Genomic DNA, 19,586 nt, shown 5'->3' on the forward strand with positions numbered 1-19,586 from the left:
AGTCCTCCCTGAAGGGGATGTGTGCCTTCCCTCTCTTTTTGTCCAATTTTCCTGGAGTTAGTTTCTCTCTCCCTTTCCCTACCTCCCTCTTTCCTCCCTCCCTCCTGCTCCCTCCTGCTTCCTTGCTGTCTTTCCTTTGTGTGTGTGTTACTCATTTTTGTTCTTTTGTTTATTATTGCTTTCTTTGGATTTCCTCTCTTCTTTTTCTAACTCCTTGAGTTAGATGCTGATGCTTAACTCATTGATGATCAGTCTTTCAATTTGTACCCTAATATGTGCATTTAATGTTATAGCGTTCCTTCCAAGTATTGTTTTAGCACTAGCCTACAAGTTTTGAGATGTGCTGCTTCATGTTCTATCAGTTTCATATGTCTTCTGATGGCACTATGATTGATTATTTAACCCAGGATTGTTTTAGAAGTCCTTTTAAATTGCCAAAATGTGTGGATTCTTTGTGGTATTTTTATTATTGGTTTCTCGGGGTTTTTTATTGCTTTATGTTCAAAGATGATATGTAAGAAAGGTTGAGACTTGTTTGTGTCCTGTCAATTGCTAAAATGTTCCATATGCTCTTGTAGAAAATGTGTACTCATTATCAAAGTTCCAACAACATTTTTCACAGAAATAGAACAAAGAATCCTAAAATTTATATGGAACAACAAAAGACCTCGAATAGCCAAAGGATTCCTGAGAAAAAAGAACAAAGCTGGAGGTATCACGCTCCCTGATTTTGAAATATGCTACAAAGCCATAGTAACCAAAACATCATGGTACTGGCACAAAAACAGACACACAGATCAATGGAACAGAATTGGGAGCCCAGAAGTAAACCCACACATTTATGGACAGCTAATATTTGACAAGGGAGCCAAGAGCATATGATGGAGAAAAGAGTGTGTTTTCAATAAATGGTGTTGGGAAAACTGGACAGCCACATGCAAAAGAATGAAAGTAGACCATTCCCTTACACCATGCGCAAAAATCAACTCAAAATGGATTAAAGACTTGAATGTAAAACCCAAAACCATGAAACTTCTAGAAGAAAACATAAGCAGTATGCTCTTTGACATTGGTCTGAGCAGCATATTTTCAAGTCCCATGTCTGACCGGGCAAGGGAAACAAAAGAAAAAATGAACAAATGGGACCACATCAAACTAAAAAGCTTCTGCACAGCAAAGGAAACCATCAACAAAACAAAATGACAACCTAACAATTGGGAGAATATATCTGCAAACCATATATCAGATGAGGGGTTAATATCCAAAATATACAAAGAAATAATACAGTTCAAGAACAAAAATACCAACAATCCAATTAGAAAATGGGCAGAAGATCTGAACAGAGATTTCTCCGAAGAAGATATACGGATGGCCAACAGGCATATGAAAAGATGCTCAACATCATTAGCTATCAGGGAAATGCAAATCAAAACTACAGTGAGGTATCACCTCACTCTGGTCAGAATGGCTATAATTAACAAGACAGGAAACAACAAATGTTGGAGAGGATGTGGAGAGAAGGGAACCCTTGTTCACTGCTGGTGGGAGTGCAAGCTAGTGCAACCACTATGGACAGCAGTATGGAGTATCCTCAGAAAGTTAAGCATAGATCTACCATATGATCCAGCTATCCCACTGCTGGGTATTTATCCAAAGAACTTGAAAACACAAAGACATAAAGATACTTGCACCCCTATGTTCATTGCAGCATTATACACAGTAGCCAAGACTTGAAGCAACCTAGGTGCCCATCAAGGGACGAATGGATAAAGAAGATGTGGTATTTATACATGATGGAATGCTACTCAGCCATAAGAAATGATGAAATCGGCCATTTGTGACAACATGGATGGACCTTGAGGGAATTATGCTGAGTGAAAGAAGTCAGAGGGAAAAAGTCAAATACAATATGATCTCACTCATAAGTAGAAGTTAAAAACAACGACAAACAAGCATGTAGCATTGGAGATTGAATTGGTGGTTACCTAATGGGAAGGGGGAAGGGGGGAGGGCAAAAGGGATGATTAGGCTCACATGTGAGGGGATGGACTATAATTAGTTTTTGGGTGGTGAACATGATGTAATCTACACAGAATTCAAAATATATTATGATGTACATGTGAAAAGAAAGAAAGAAAGGGAGGGAGGGAGGGAGGGAGGAAGGAAAGAAGAGAAAGAAGAGAAAGAAAAGAAAAGGAAGAAAGAGAAAGAAAATGTGTACTTATTAGAAAGTCAGGTGCAGAGTCCAGTAGAGCAAGCTTGTTAATTTTGGTGTTCAGTTCATCTGTATTTTTGCTAAACTTTTGTTCTTCTCATCTATTGAGTACTGAGCGATGTGTTAATATTTCCCACAATGATTGTGCATTTGTTGGTTTCTCCTTGTAATATGGTCGGTTTTTGCTTTACGTTGTTTGAAGCTATGTTGTTAGGTGCACAGCTTCCTGGTAGATTGTTGCTTTTGTAATGACCTTATTTATCCCCATAAAGCTGTTTGCTCTAAAGTCTGTTTTATCTGATGAATAGAGCCATCTCAGCTTTCTTTTGGCTAGTGTTTGCCTGGTATATATTTTCTGTTGGGATGGTGGCAGGCAGAAAAGATGTCAGAGTTCCAAAAGAATGTAGTGGACAGTGGAAATGATTCTCAGGCAGAAAAATGACGTTCACTTGAGACTGACTCTGACATGCTTTCTCAACCTTTGCTTTTGGATTTTGATAGCACAGAAAATAAATTCCTGTTTTTAGAGAAGCAGTAAAAGGGAATACAAATCTTGTCATTATGTGATGGAGGACCACCCTGTGACCAGAACAGATTTGTTGGCCTTTGACGTGCCTGGGGGTGCCTTCCTGGGAGGTTCGGATCCTCCGAGGTTCTGTGGGCTACTCCCTGTGAAAGCTGAGGGAGCTGTTTACATCTCTGGTCCATGTTCTTCCTGCCAGTAGCAGCAATGAGACTTTTGTGGATAAAGTGTCCTGTGTGTATGTGCGTGCGTGTGTGTATATGTGTGTGTGAGCACACCTGAGTATGTGCTGAATAGCTTGAGCATTTGAAGTGGCAAAAGGGAATGAGAGCCCTTAACAACAAGTTTTCCAGCTGAGAAGTAAAACCTCCTATGACTCTAGGATTTAAAAATTACCCATCAAGCTGTTTATTGTATGATGGAACAATAGGTATAAAGCTGCCACCATCCTGGGAACTTGCAATTGCTCAGTGAGGCTTGTTACAGAGGCCTCCCACTCTACTTGGCACGGTTATCACCCTTACGGGGTTTTTTCTCTGTGATTTATTCTCAAACATTTTGTATTTCCTTTTGCCATTTAGATGAAATTTAAATAAAACTGTTATGTAAAGAACGGTGTCAGACTGTTACACGCTTTGGACTCATGATAAAATCAATCTGTATGTCATTCTCTGTTCAAATGAAGCGAAACCACCTGCAGTTTGGCAGTTCCTGTTAGCGGCTGTTCCTGTCCTGTGTGCTGAGCATCGCCTGGAGTAGCTAGCCTTGTTGTAATTGCCCCATGGAGAGACGAAAACAGGCATGAATCATAGTTGCCATTCTGTTCCGTTTTGGGTGTCCTCCTTGGTCCACATTTCTCCCAGTTTAGGTGGTCTTTCCCTTTTATAGACCCCGTCCACCTGGTTCCCAAAAGAAGGGAGAGGCTCCTCGTTTGTATCCAGACTTTAACCCCAGAACTCATAGTTGCCTTGACCTTCCTCTCAATGTAAGTGTGTTTAGGGTATATTTCTGGATTGATAGATTAGGGACGTAGTTTTTGCTGTGGCAAGTAATATTAAAATTTCCATTAAAGCTGCATCCGAATTTGAGTGACATATCCTGGTGTGATGGTCTTCAAATAATTCTTTTTTCCTTCCTTTTTTTTTAGGCTTATCCAAATCCCTCGGGCTCATTGAAGGTTATGGTGGGCGGGGCAAAGGTGGCCTTCCTGCTACCCTTTCCCCGGCTGAAGAAGAAAAAGCCAAGGGACCCCATGAGAAGTATGGCTACAATTCCTACCTCAGTGAAAAAATTTCACTGGATCGTTCCATTCCGGATTATCGTCCCACCAAGTAAGTTCTGATTCAGTCATTCAGAGGGGCTTGCTCCATCACGTGGCAGGGTGTGGGTCAGAGCCTGGGACGTTTTCTCAGGTCCATTGTAACTAGTGAGGGAGGTTTTATATGTCTCCTCCACGGTCAATAAACTGAGTACTGTTGGTTATGAAATAGCACCTAAATGAGAATTTAAACTTTTATAAAAGTAGTCTAGAAACATATAGCAAGTTCCTCCATACAAGAAGTTTTAAGTAAAAACAGAAATCACCATGATCTTATTACCTAGAGCTAGCGACTGATAAAATCTTAGTATATTGTCTTCGAGTCTATTTTCTGTAGAGGTTACGAGCATATGATATATTGTTTTTACCCTTTTATACATTTAATGTTATTTCATGAGCATGTTGTGATGTTATTAATCATGATCATTATTTCCATTGTTGGAGATTTAGGTTATTTTCAATTTTTCATTATTATGCATAGCACTTTGATGAATATCTTCCCATGCAAGGCTTTATGTGTATTGATTTAATATTTCCTTTCTTGTTTTTTTTTTTGTTGTTGTTGTTGAGGAAGATTAGCCCTGAGCTAACATCTGCCGCCAATCCTCCTCTTTTTGCTGAGGAAGGCTGGCCCTGAGCTAACATCCGTGCCCATCTTCCTCTACTTCATATGTGGGACACCCACCACATCATGGCTTGCCATGCAGTGCCATGTTTGCACCTGGGATCCGAACCAGCAAACCCCAGGCCACCAAAGCGGAGTGTGCAAACTTAACCACTGCGCCACCGGGCCGGCCCTAATATTTACTTTCTTAATCCACGCTTGTAGAAGTATAATCCTGAGATCTCATTATAGGAATATTTTTGGCAACTCTAGGTACGTATTGTGATATTTTCCTCCGGACAGTTTATAGCTACCTCGACTCCTATTGGAATTTTGCTTGGCCCTTCCAGAACTGGGTACTAGCATTTAAAAACTGCTTTGCCAAGCTGATAGGTGAGAAAGTGTGTCCCATGGTTGTTTCAGCTTATACTGTTTTGTTTGACATTCTCACCTTTTAAACAGTTTGCCTGCATCTTGGTTGTCTTACGAAAGGCCTTTCTTCTGTGCACTCAGATTTAAGAATTATTTGTTATCTCTTTGTGAAATAGAGAAAAGAGAGGGGTTGTTGAATGAAGATGCTGGAGGAAAACCTGCTTTCTAGGCAGGAGTCCCCCTTGGCTTCTCTAACAGATTCTTCGCCTTCTGTTAGATTTGTAGTGTCTCTCTTTTTCCATTCAGAGTGTGCCCTTGCTTAGAGTAGATTATTTCTTTTTCAAATGGATTTTGTACAAATCAGTTAAGTATCCTGGTTACTGAGAAAAATAGATTCAAGATAAAGAAAATTATCTTAAATGGTTTTAAAATTGCAGCATTAGCTGAGAAACCTGTTAAATCTCCCTGTCTGCCTAATAAGCATATATTCATTTTGAATTGCTAGGAAAACATATATCACCCCTGTTGGAAGCTATTTTGTGTTCCTGGACTTTTGTTCTCAAAAACATCTGGCTGTTTTCCTTTCCTGGTGCTCTCTGATTAGCCTGTCTTATTTGGATGTTGGCAAATAAACAGAGCCATATTTTTTTCACTCCTATGGGGATGAAAATGCTTCCAACATGGAACTTACTGGGAATAGTCAGTTGAACAAATGTAAATGGACACCCGTTACGTGCCAGATGGCTTGCCCCACACTAGAGGCAGAACATCAGATAAGACAGAGTCCTTGCCTACTTACTTCTTGTCTAGGGAGGGAGACAGACATGCAGGGAGATCAGTTCAGCACAGTGTGGTCTATGTGCTGTGTGTCAGGCCAGAGGTATACACAGCGTATGCAGGGAGGATATGGAAAAGTCTCTTGCTTGGGGTGATGCCTGAGCTTAATCCTGAAGGACCACTGAGGGTTGGGAAATTGAGGAGAGGAGAGGGATAAGGATGGACCTGGCAGGGGAACAGCAAGAGCAGAGTTGAGGGTGCAAATAAGAATATGGCGTGCTCAGGGAGGAATGAGTAGCTCGATGGTGCTCTGTAGTGTAGCATGGTGGCTTGAATGTGCCACTTATATCTGGTCCCTCCTGGAACTTTATTAAGATGATAGTAAAGGACTAAACAGGATGGCAACCCATAAGGGGCAACTAAACAGGTGATGACAGTAGTGAAGAGACACCTACAAAGGTTTGGAAAATGGAAAGAAGATGGATGAACGGTAATTGACATAGCAAACTGGATGAGGCTGAGACCCACCCTCATGCATATGGTGGGAAGTGGTGGTAAGAGCGGAAGAATGCAGCCTAGTCACAGTTCAGAACCCTGGGCGCTTCTGAAGGCTGGGAGGTCGATTTGAATAGAAGGATTAAAGTTGTATCCCCACATCCTTTCTCCAGCTTTGCACAGCCAGACACTGCCCTTCCCCACTAGGTGGAGTGTGGGAGGTTTATTCTCTGGATAAGGTGAACTCTGGGCTTTAGTTCATAAGATGTACCCAAAGATAGAGGATAAGGATGTGTACTAAATTGGGACACCCTCAGCCTCATTACCCCTTCAGGCTTTCACAACCCTGTAGTGAAGAATTTGAAGAATCCACTCTGTGGAAACCATCTAGCCTAAGAAAAAGGCCAATAGATCTGACAGCTGGGGGACTTCCCCCTAAAGTGGTTGGGTTCTGCTCTTAACTATTGGTAAGGTGTACTTGCTGTAAAGCTCTGTCCATCTGCACATAGCTGTCTTAAAGAAGAAAGGAGAGCCAGGATCCCTAGACATCTCCAGGAGTCTCTGTTATAAAAGGCCTTAACAACAACAACAGTAGAAAGGCATTTGGAGGAAACAGACACTACAAACTTTAAAACTATAGTCAACGACTTAGAGAGATCATGGAATGTTTTGTTTTACTCACAAAACAAGAGCCAAGTACTATGTTAAAGTAATAATCAGAGAATAAAAAAGAAATCTTGGAAGTTAAGATAGAAGTAAATAATTCAACAAAAGGTTGAAAGATAGCATTGAGAAAATCTTCTGAAAGATAGAAAAAAAGAAATGATGAATAGAAGAGAAAAGAGTTAAAAGAATTTGATCAGTCCAGCAAGTTAAACATCAACTAATAGGTATATCAGAGAGAAAACAGAAAAAGAGAGAAGATCATCAAACAAATGAAACGACAAAATTTCCCAGAACTGTAGGACATGAGCTTTCAGATTGGAAAGTCCCACACAGTGCCTACATGATGAATGCAAAGAAAAAAGTCAAACCCACATTAAGAACAGTTAAGTGTAAAATTTCAGTACAGCCTAGATGAAGAGAAAGTCCTAGAAGTTTTCAGAGACAATATGTGGATCAAATGCAGTTGGTATTGGGTTTCACAGTAGCAATGTTAAATACTAGGAGACAAGTTGAAAAAATCATTTGCAACTTAGAATTCTATAGTTAGCCATAACATACTTTGTGTCAAGAGCAAGCACAAAGTAAATACATTATAATTATGTAGGATCACAACAATTTTACCTTCCCTGATCTGCTTTCAGGAAGCTACTCAAGGATATACTCCAGTAAAACAAGAGAGTAAAGTAAGGAAGAGAATAGATTGAGGAAACAGGGAATTCAAACAGGAGAATACTAAGGGCATTCCCCAGAAAGATAATGAAGGGATGTTCCGGGGTAACATTCCAGGGAGACAGCTGTGTAGCAGGCCAAGAGATCAACTGTTCCACATTGCAACAGGAGGATGGAGGACTGTAGGAGCTGTGTCTTCAAAAGGGCTGGGGGACAGAATTATTTGATTATGTAATGTTTTTGACTGCATTAGGAAGATTTATTATTATTTTTATTGAGGTATAATTCACATAAAACAATATACTGGTTTCAGGTGTACAACATAATGATTTGATGTTTGCAAAATGATCACCACAAGAAGTCTAGTTAACATTCATTACCATCTACAGCTACAGATTTTTTTTCTTGTAGTGAGCACTTTTAAGATCTACTTTCAGCAACTTTCAAATATGCAATATAGTTTTATTAACTATGTCACCGTGCTGTACATTACATCCCTATGACTTATTTATTTTATAACTGGAAATTTGTACCTTCTGACTCCCTTCACTCATTTGGCCCACTCCCCATCCATAGCTTCTGGCAACCATCAATCTGTTTTCTGTATCAATGAGTTTAGGTTTTTTCTTTTACATTCTCTATATAAGTGAGAATATACGGTATTTGTCTTTCTCTGTCTGACATTTCACTTAGCATAACACCCTCAAGGTCTGTCCATGTTGTTGCAAATGAGAAGATTTTGTTCTTCTTTATGGCTGAATAGTATTCCATTGTATATATATACATATACCACATTTTCTTTATATGTTTGTTCATCAGTGGACAATTAGGTTATTTCATATCTTGGCTTTTATAAATAATGCTGCAGTGAACATGGGGGTGCATATATCTTTTCAAATTAGTGTTTTTATTTTCTTCAGCTAAATACCCAGAAGTGGAATTGTGGGATCATATGGTATTTCTATTTTTAATATTTTGCAGAACCTCCATGCTGTTTTCCACACTGGCTGCACCAATTTGCATTCCCTGCAGCAGTGCCCAAGGGTTCCCTTTTCTCCACATCCTCACCCACACTTGTTATTTCTTGTCTTTTTGATAGTAGCCATTCTAACAGGTGTGAGGTGATTTCTCACTGTGGTTTTGATTTGCATTTCCCTGGTGATTAGTGATGTTGAACATCGTTTCATATACTTATTGGCCACTTGTATGTCCCCTCTGGAAAATGTCTATTCAGATCCTCTACTCATTGTTTTAATTGGATTGTTTTTTTGCTGTTGAGTTGTATGAGTTCTTTATGTATTTTGAACATTAACCCCTTATCATCAGATATATGACTTGCAAATATTTTCTCACATTCTGTTAGGTTTCCTTTTCATTTTGTTGAAGGTTTTTTTTGCTTGATGTGGTCTCACTTGTTTATTTTGGCTTTCGTTGCCTTTGCAAGACTTTTTTTTCTTTTACCCTTCTTTCAGAAAATTTGGGACTGAATTAATGATAGATACAGGAAAAAAAAAACAAAACCTTGTGAAAAAGCAAAGCAATTATTCACTGCCGAAAAAAAGCAAAAGTTCCTCAAGAAAGGAATTGCAATTTCATACACTCTGTGGCTCAGCTGTGAACAATGTAATCATAAAAAGGGAAATATTGGAGTTTTATTTAACCACAAATTATAGTGTAACTATATTGGAAGAAGGAGGAGCCAAAATGTGTGTGTGAGGTGTGAGTAGTATAAGAAGAGTCAATCTTATCTCCAGAAACAGAAAATCAGTTGAAAATGTCTGAAATTTATACATCAAGAAATAGTAGCATAATCATTGTTATTTAGAAACAGAGAGATTACTGAAATGAGATGAGACTGTATATGTTTTGTTTTAGTAAAATAAAAGTTTAATTAACCAATAAATGTAAATCTATCCAAAAAAATTAAGTGCCAGATAGGAAGGGTAAAAATATGGTAGAAGAAAGTGTTGGAGAACTAGGTTGAATGGCATGACCACATTTGCCTTTTTAGATTATTCTGGCAGCTATATGGAGGATGAATTTGAACATCGAATTAAAGATGAATTTGAGAGCTTGCCCACAGTCCATGCATGGTAACCAGAGGTACCATTGTAAATTGTGGGCTCCATAGCAAAAGTTACCAAATTAATCATTGTTAATTGCAAATGAATCCTTGCCATCAGAGTGCGAATGCTTTACCTACAGAAGCTGCTTCTGTAATATTTGAGCCCTCGGGATATGAAGGGAGGCAGCTGTCTGGGGCCAGAGCAGTTTCCTGCTTCCTGTGCCGTCCAAGCCCAGGAGAAATTATCCCTCGATGGGCAAGATCCTTTTTGCGAAGCTCCCAAAAACCTCTCCCAAGTTTAGAGGATTTAAATTGCCTAATTTCATTGTGATTTTATACAGAATCTCAAGTTGCTTTGATTGTTATTGTTTTATTATTATGTTACTCTTGAGAAAATTGTTTCTCTTATACATATGAATGAATTTTTACGTAGTAGTGGGATTAACCATTTGTTTGTCATATTTCCTGCAAATAGATTCCAAAATGTTGTTTTTCATTTTAATTCTGTGATTTTCTTTTCTTCCACGGGACAGATATTTTAAATTTGTATCAACCCCAAATTGCCAATCTTTCCATTTTCATTTCTTCACTGCTTTAAAGCTGAGAAAGAGACCATCCCTCAGAGTACTTATAAATATTCTTTTCTGTGTTGTGTTGCTTTTCCATGACTCTCATATTTCAATCCTCCATTCATCTAGAGTTTATTTTGGAATATGGTATGAGGTTTTTATCTTTTGTTTCAAATGTCTGTTTTTTTCAAAGCAGCTTTTTACAAAGAATTTTATAAATAACTCTTCCCTTTCTCTTATTTGGAGGTGCTAAATGTAATACATTTTATGCTTTTTATAGATGTATGTAAGTGGGCTTGTTTTCTAGGCTCTATGCTATTCCTTTGGTCTATTTTTTTTTCTTTTCCTTTCTTTGTTTTTTAAAAATTATTAAAAGTGATTTGTGACTGACATCTCCAATCTGCCAGGGACTGTGCTGGCAGCGTGGAGAGGGGCAAGGCATGTCCTAGCTCCCCAGGAAATTAAAAGGGGGCAGGGGACTCTTTACAATCCTTCGGGTTGCTTTCAGAGGGCCTTAGAAACCAAGATAAAGGAATGACCATTTCTGAAAGAGTCAGAGGGGAGCACAGAGGTGACCTTGGTCTTAATGTGAGTAGGGATTTTCCCTGCAGTGAGAAGGCTGGGCATTTAAAGGAGAGCACAGCATGTGCAGGAGGGCTGGAAACATTGTTGGGTTTCGGGGTTAGGGAAACAGCACAGAAACTTTTGGCTGGAACACAGTTTCCATGGTGAACTGTGGAAGAGTTTGGAGAGGAAGGGGGAGGCCAGATTGTGGCATGCCTCATATGCCAGCCTGTTTTAGATGGCGATGTTATCATTGTCAGTGGACGTCAGTGAAGGACTTGAGGCAAGATGGTATTATTGTTATGATCTCTTTTTTAAGAATATGATTGTGGCAGAAATGTGGAGGATAGGTTAGAGGAGATAGAGGCTGGTAGCAGGATGGCTAAATATAAGTCTCTTCTCCACCCACCCAACACTTGTAGAGTGTCAATTGTGTGTGAGGCATTGCCCAATAGAGAGAAGAGAAAGACTTCTAATAATACAACGAGTGTTTTATTATTATCATATTGCTTTCATGGCAGTCATTTCTCTGGAACAAACCAAGGACTAAGCAGAGGTGGAGTGGAAAGGCTAGATTCAAGAAAAACTTTCTGAGAATCAGCAAGATGAGGCAGTTAATTGGGTATGGATGAAGTGGGTGCAATGAGAAGTTTCTAGCTTGGGAAACAGAGTGGAAGTGATTTCATTAACTGGGAGCGAGAATCCTTCAGAGCTTCACATTTTGTGGGGGAGATGGCAGTTCTGCTTGTCCAGGGTTCCTCATAGTTATGGTTTTCTTGAGATAACCACACGAGACAAATCTGTCCAGCTTTATTCATTATTTGGCTATGTCTATGCAAGTGAGGAGGTGATGTTTGGTGACACCAGAAGCCAGACAGGGCTTTATAAATCCCCCACTCCTTTCCCTTGCTGAGATACACGATTCCATCATACCATGGCATATTAGTTATCTGCTTGCCCAATTATCTCCTAATGTGGGGGAGGGACCACCTAGCAGCAGAGAAATCTGTCTGTGCTTATTAAAGCCACTGCTGACATCCCTGCACACGTTTTATGGCTTGCCTCCTCCTCTAAGACCGTGCAGGTAATTTATGGGCAGTTTCTTTTGCTCTTATCTTCAATTTCTCCTTTGGCCTCCTGCTTGTAAATCCAGATGTCAAGTTTCTTTGGAATTCACTTTGCTTCACTCCGAAAGTCTTCTCTCTCCTTTATTGCCACAAGTTCTAACCTGTTATATTCCAACAATGTCTGCTTTGGACACGTACGGTGTGAGACATCTGTGGACCATCTTCACGTCATGTCCAGTGGACAGCTGTGTATTTAGGTCTGGAGGTCGAGAATGCTGTCTGTGCTGACCATGGAGGTTTGGGAATCGTCTAAGCACAGTGGGTAGTTTAGGTTGAGTCTGCGTGCGTGTGTGAGTTGTGTGCGTATGTGAGTTGTGGTGTTTTAATTTAGTAGACTGAATCTATCCTTGGTTAAGACTCAACTCAAGTTTTCCCTCCTCTGTGAAAAGGAAACCTCTGATTATTGAAGCTGTGACTGGGCTTTTTTTTTTCCTGAATCATTCTTCTGACAATAGATATCCTGTGTCTCACAGGTTGGTTTTCAAATAGAGTGAAAGCACCTTAAAGAGGGTCCAGAAGCCTATGTTAAACTTTGTCTTTTACAGGCGTGGGCACAGAGGGTAGCTGTCCAATAAATACTTGTTGGTTGAAATAATAAATAGGTGCATGCTTAGGAGTGTCTCTGAATCACTAACAACAATAATTATTCCCTTTTATTGACTGCCTTTTATGTTTTTGTCGCTGTGCTGCATGTTTTATTGATCTCGTTTAAATTTAACCACTCTCTGAAGTAGCTGTTACCATGTCGGTTTTATAAATGAGGAAGGGGTACTTTGAGAGGTTGAGCAACCTGCCTGAGGTCACACAGCTAGTGAGCATGGGAGCCTGGAGTCAAACCCAGCTGTGTGTGCGCCTTCCCCCACACCAGTGCCTCCTCAGGCACTGCCTGCCTGTCCTTCCACATCTGTGGAAGGGAGCCTTCTACTCCACACTGGTCTCACCAACAGCGAAAGACAGTCTGAATCTTCGAGACAGGACAGTTTCTTTGGGGAATTGTGTGTGTATGTGTGGGTGTGGTTGTGCCTGTGCATGTGCATATACTTCCTTCATTTTCTCTTCTTTGTCCTTTTACCCCTTCCAACTGTAACGAAATTCTACTACCAAAGGGGCTGTATCTTGAATTTGATTAGCTGTTGCCCACGAAGGCCTCCTAGTATGTAGTGTCATATAGTTGACACCCTCTTTAAGGGATTCAATATGTTTCTGTAAAACCCAGGAAAAATAAATAGTGTAATAGTATTAGTTTTAGGAATTGTCTTACCATAGAGTTGATTTAGCCTGGAGGCACAACCAAGAGATCACGAGAGAGTACGGACTTGGAAATCTGTCTGAGTTCTGATCTTAGCTTTGCGTCTTACTAGCAAGTGACCTTGGACAAGTTATTTAACTTTTCTGTGCCTCAGTTTCCTCATATGCAAAATAGTGATGTAATGATATCTACTTCATAGAATTGTTGTGGGGAGTAAATTGGTTGTTATATCATGCGAACTGCAGAGACCAATCTACCAGGCATTAGTCTAAGCCTTCTCATGTATTAATGATATCTGATCAATAAATGTTAGCTGTGATTATTTTTAAAGATCCTTTTCTATACATACCCCTTATCCTTAAAACACCTTGCATGTAATGAGGGAATCTTCAGAGAAGAATCTATGTGAAAACTGTATGTCTCACTCTAATATGGAAAACTCAAGTCTCGGGTAATGAGCATTCCCTCGTCCCCAAGTCCAGAGAGGAATCCAGGGGACCCGGCCTCAGACAGATGCCAGGCGATGATGAGTGCCTGGGAAGGGCACATTTGCTTCCTAAGGCTCTTTCAGGCCAGGTCAGGAGGCTCAGCTTTGGGATTGGGAAAGCCGATGGGGCGGCCTCAGCTGCCTCCTGCTTCTGCTTTGCCATCATCAGTAGTGGTCAGATCAAAAACATAGTGTCATGTGTGTTCTTACTCTTTCACAAATTGAAATAACTATTTCCCCCACATATTAAAATAATTTTTCCATGAAAAGGGCTGAATATTAAAAAGCACATTTTAGAGTGTTTCTCAAAGTGAGGTCTTTGGAGCTTGCTGAAATTGTAGGTTGCTGGGGCCTACAGAGTTCCTGGCCTGAAGGCTTGGCCTCTTTCTATGAATTAATTCCTCATGTTGAGAACCTCTGAAATGGTGAAGAGAGTTTGGAAAGATCAGGCATTGTTCAGCTGTGGCCTTGTCTGCAGAATGCGTGTGTTCTCAGTGAAGTTCTGATTTTTGAGGCTTTCTGTGAAGCTGCTCCAGTGTGGAGCTTAACGGGCCCAGAGGCTGACCGGTGGCTGCGGGCAGCTGGGAGAGGGCGAAGGGAGAGCTACTTCACCTTCCAGGCTGTGCGGGGGTCTGGGCAGCACAAAGAAAACCCTTTGTTGCCTCAATCAGATGCTCCTGTCTTAATGTACCCAACTGTTATAGTCAGGAAGCAAACGGCTCAATTTTCATCATCATCTGCCACCTGTTATGAAAAGGTGGGTATCTTGGAATAAATATGATTATTCAAACAGGGGCCTGGAATGTCCTTTGGGTAGAAGCATCAGAAGTTGCAAAAGAGAAATGTAGAAGCTCCTACAGGGCCTGCCTCCCTGCTTACTTCAAGGCATCTAGTCTCCCACAGGTGGTTCTCAGCCTTGACCGTGCATTGAAATCACCTGGGGAGCTTTTACGATTGGACCCCCAGTCTCTACCCCAGAGTAATTGAATCAGACTCTCTGGGAGTGGGGCCCAAGCATCAGTATTCAACTTTTTTTTAACAAGTTCTGCAGGTGACCCCAATGTCTCATGAGATTGGGAACCAGTGGGCCTGTCATGCTTCAGAAGTGTGGTCCTTGCATTTGAATCACCAGGGCCACTGGTTAAAGACGTCAAGTCTTTGGCCCTGCCACAGAGTTGGTAGACCAGAATGGGGGCTGAAATCTACTCTTTCAGAAGCTCCCAGGGTGAGATGTTTATTTTTAAATTTTGAGCCTAGTGGGCCCCACCGTGTCCTGAGAGTCTCCACATGTGGAGGCAGGTGGAAGAGAAATGAGGGTCAGGACGGGTCATGGTTGCCACGCTGGGGAAGTTACTGTCCTTTGTTGTTGGTTTACCTTGTGTCACTTCCCTCCCTCCTCACTTGTTCCCTCCCATCCTGTATTGTCGGGTGCATTCGTTTATTTAATAAATGCAAATGAAAAGAAGTCAACCTCGTTTTGAATTATTTTCCTTTTAGAATTTCATTATACCCTGTGAAATGGTTGAAGCTCTCAGATGTGTTTCAAATGTAGAGATGGAGAGTAGAAAGATAAATATGAATCCGGGATACTATTTGCACTATCAGGGACATCATAAAAATGGTGGGGGTCAACAACTTAGCTAATTTTTAAGAAAAGATTCTCACTTCTCCTAAAGGCAGTGCCAGCTTGGCTGCCCAAAAGTTTATGAATTGGTGAAGTTAATTTAATCTTTTATTGGGACCTGAAAGGATTCTTATCTGAATGTATTAAAGCGAGGCTTTAGAAAAGATTCTCCTCCCTTTCTGTTCTAGAGAGCTTCCTGGACAAGTTCAATTTCTTGCATGAGGAACTCGAAATCAGTGGGTCGAAACCAATGTGAACCTTGTCCTGTCCATGCCGATGGTTTTGCTCTGTGGCCTGTTTACAACCTCCTGGGTCATTGAGTTCCAAATTCATGTTCCCCAGATGTAGAAGTGACTATGGAAAATGGAATTCTTGATTTATAATCTTAAATCAAACCAACGCTGGGACTTATAGCAGTGGTTGTTCTTGCTTCTCTAGCCCTTGGACACTTTATGTAAGGATTGTTGGCACTCAAAAACTCTAGAAGAGCTCACCTCGTGTAATACTTAGAAATTCCCATAATGCCTGTTACTGGGCGCTCTAAACTTGGAACCAGGAACCTGTATGTTTTGAGGTGATTACTGTGCCTGTCCAGTCCCACTGCCCCTCACTCCATCAGTGCACTCTCAGTTACAACAAACTCAGGCAGACAGCCACACACACACCCACTCATACCCGCACACACACGTATACATCACACACCCCTGCAAGAAAGTCCATGCTAGCCTACATGAGCTCAGGGTAGGTGGCCTGCTGTATCACACTCTGATTTGTCCAGTGGATAGTTACATGAAATACTTCCCTGGAAACAATTGTTTCTCAGCCCTGAATACAATCAATAGAGGAAATGTCTCTGCAATCCCAACGCTTTTTTTATGTGTGGAGTTCTTCATTGTTTTTGCTCTGTGAGTAGAGTAAACCTCCCCCAAGTGGCAGCAGGGGAGTGCCACAGTGCTTTGTAACAAGGTGAGATTTACGGTGCCTGCCCGAAGAGCTGGGGGGATGAATAAGGCTTCTGGTGGAATGAGCGAAATGGGCTAAATTCAGGTATTAATGGGAGTGCTACAAGTGCACTGCAGAGGGAGACTGGCTCATCAGTATTACAGAGGGAATGTCCTTTGAGTTAATTTAGAAGAAATTCTGATCAGCCAGCAGAGGATGGATGCAGGAAAAAGAAGACTGTGGCATATGGAGAGAACATATTTGTTCTTAGACAACCAGTAGAAAATGTTTAATGTCATCATAACCTAATTTGCATAAAAATAGTCATATGCAGCAAACCAACTGAAAGCAAAGGAAGACATGATGGAACCAATGCTGTTCGAGTTTCATTTCATTATGAATAGCATAAATAATTCAATTGAATAAATAAGTACAAAATTGCTTCAAGTAGATGTACTGCAAATTATTATTCCTTAAAAATTCCTTTAATGGTACATGTTGCATTGATGAACTCATGTGATGCGCCCTTGTGGCTGTGTACATGACCCTTGGTAATCATATTGAGCTCTCTGTAACTCTCAAATGTTTTATGGACACAAACGATTTTTTTAGTAGCACAGTCCTACTGATAACATCACCTTGACGGAGTTAAATAAGCCACGGCTTCTCTTCATTGTGGGTGAATACAGTCCCACTTTGCATGTAGGTCTGCTTAAGTGATAACCGATAATCAGAAGTTTGATGAATCTTGGACTGTGCCATGCTAAATACACAATTCTTAATAAATATTCGGAACTCTGGTGGCAGGATTCGAGCTATTATTTTTATCTTACAGAGTCTGTTCAGGAAAATTCCTGTGTAAGTGTAAATTGTGGTATGGAGAATATTGGTGAAATTTATTAGTTAATTGATTTCAACAAACATTTTCAAGGGTTATGTTGATAGCCTTGGGCAGGTACTATGGGAGCTACAACAGATGTGTATGACACAGCCCCTCTACTCATTTGAATTATTCGTTCACTCAGTAAATACTCATTGAACAGCTCCCATGTACCAGGTATTATGTTGGATGCTGAGATTATAATGGGAGACAGAATACACTGGGAAAAAGTAAATGTAAGGTAATTATAGATTGTGGTAAATGCTTGGAAGTAAATAAACAGGATGCTAACATACAGAATAACTGGAAATGAGGGCGTGCTTTAGAGAAGCTCCACTGAGGAAGAAGAGGAGATGAGGAGAAGCCAGCAACTCAAACACTTGGCGGAAAAACTCTCCTGACAGAAACAACAGTCCTTAGAAAGGCCCTGAGTTTGGACTCGGCTTGGCTTTATTGAGGAACTGGTCGGAGATACTGGCAAGTGGTTTGAGGAGGATGGAAAGACAGGTAGGAAGCAGATAATGCAGGACTGTGGCAATGATAAAGAATTTGGGATTTATTCCCATAGGAATAAAAGTGGCATTTTGGATTGAATAGTGAAATCCCCCAAATTCTGTCTGGAACCTTAGAACGTGATCTTATGTGGAAATAAGGTCTTTTCAGATGAATTAGTTAAAATGAGGTCCTCCTAAATTAGGGTGGGCCCTAAATCCAAGATGACTGATGTCCTTATAAGAAGAGGGGAGACCTGGAGACACAGACACAGAGGGAAGACGGCTGTGGGAAGACAGGGGCAAAGATTGAAGCGATGCATCTATAAGCCAAGGAACGCTCAAAATTGTCAGCCATCTCCAGCAGCTAGGAAGGGACAAGGGTGGATTCTTCACTGGAGCCTTCAGAGCATGGTCCTGCTAAACACCTTGACTTCAGACATCTGGCTTCCAGAACCAAGAGAGAATAAATTTCCTCTGTTCTAAGCCATCCAGTTTGTGGTACTTCTTTGTGACAGCCTTTCCATTAATAGTAATAGAAGCCACTGGAGATATGATATAGGGAAGTGTCATGATCTGGTTTCTATTTTTAAAAGATTGTTCTGAACACTGTTGGAGGATGGGCTGTAGAGGTCAAGAGCGAAGCAGGGAGTCCGGTTTGGAGGATAGTTCAGGTAGGAGATAATAGTGATTCCAACTAGGGTGAGCATACTGAGAGGGGAAAAAGAAGACGGAGATTTGTGTTGGAGGTAATCGAGGAAGACTATTGGGTTTTAGGTGGAAATCTATGGGTGAATGGTAGTACCATTTACTGAGGTCAGGAAGACTGAAAATCAAACAGATTTGGGGAAATATTTGAGAATTCTACTTTGGACATGTTAAGTTTGATTTGGCTTTTAGTAATACCAAAGTTGAAGATACCAAATAGGTGATTGAACCATTTATGAATCTGGAGCTCAGGAGAAAGGTTGGAGTTGGAGATATACCTTTGGAGACATCAGCATGGAAGTGGCCATCAAAGCTGAGATCACTAAGGAGAGCTGGAGATGAGGCAGGATTGAGTGCTATGCCATTCCAAGATTTAAAGCATACAAAGAGGAGAGGAATTCATCAAAAGAGGTGGAGAAGGAACAGATAATGAAGAAGGAAGTAATTCAGAAGAATTTAGTGATGTGGAAGCAAAAAGAGGAGAGTGTTTCCAGAAGGAGGGAGTGGTCACTAGCCTTGAGTGGTACTGAGATGCCAAAAGAAATGTTCAGTGGATTTGGTAACAGGAAGTTAATTGATGCTCTCAATAAGAGTGCAGTCATGTGCTGCATAACAACATTTCCGTTAATAATGGACCACATATACGACGATGGTCCCGTAAGGTTAGTGCCATATAGCCCAGGTATAGAGTAGGCTGTCCATCTAGGTTTATGTCAGTACTGTAGAGGAGTAAGAAATTTTCCTCTACCCTTCTAGGTTCTAGGTATAGAGTAGGCTATCCATCTAGGTTTATGTCAGTACTGTAGAGGAGTAAGAAATTTTCCTCTACCCTTCTAGGTTCTTCTGGCTAGTCTAAGAATTAAATTGATGTGAAACAGATTAACAGGAGAAAAACAAAAGTTCGATAATGTGTATACAGGGGAGAAACTCAGGAAAGCCGAGTAGCTCGCCAAAATGGAGGAAGCCCTCACCTTAAATACTACGCTCAGCTAAAGATTAAAGAAGATGTTGAGGGTGGGGAGAGTCAGGGACTTCAAAGGGAAGGAAGGCAATTCACAGGGAAGTGAAGAGGAGAAAAAGTTTGGAAAACAAGTGTTTTACCACACAGAAACAGAAGAACATAGAGGGGAGGCCAACAAACAGGCTTTTCTAGGTTCCTCCCTGTCTACCACCTACTCATGTTATGCTTGGGTGATAGCTTGCTTCCTGACAGATTTTTTTATCTGAATTCTTTTAGACAG

At 40.7% G+C, this 19,586-nt stretch overlaps 1 protein-coding gene across 1 annotated transcript in view; it reads left to right on the top strand.

The window, feature by feature from the left end:
- The window catches only part of GALNT17 (polypeptide N-acetylgalactosaminyltransferase 17), a 456,488-nt gene that overhangs the window by 153,357 nt on the left and 283,545 nt on the right, over window positions 1–19,586 (top strand). The window contains exon 2 of the mRNA XM_023655509.2: window positions 3,886–4,069. Within this exon, the coding sequence (XP_023511277.1) occupies window positions 3,886–4,069 (184 nt within the window). The remainder of the gene's footprint in view (window positions 1–3,885; window positions 4,070–19,586) is intronic.

This window comes from Equus caballus, chromosome 13 (assembly GCF_041296265.1).
Source record: "Equus caballus isolate H_3958 breed thoroughbred chromosome 13, TB-T2T, whole genome shotgun sequence".
Lineage (NCBI taxonomy): Eukaryota > Metazoa > Chordata > Mammalia > Perissodactyla > Equidae > Equus > Equus caballus.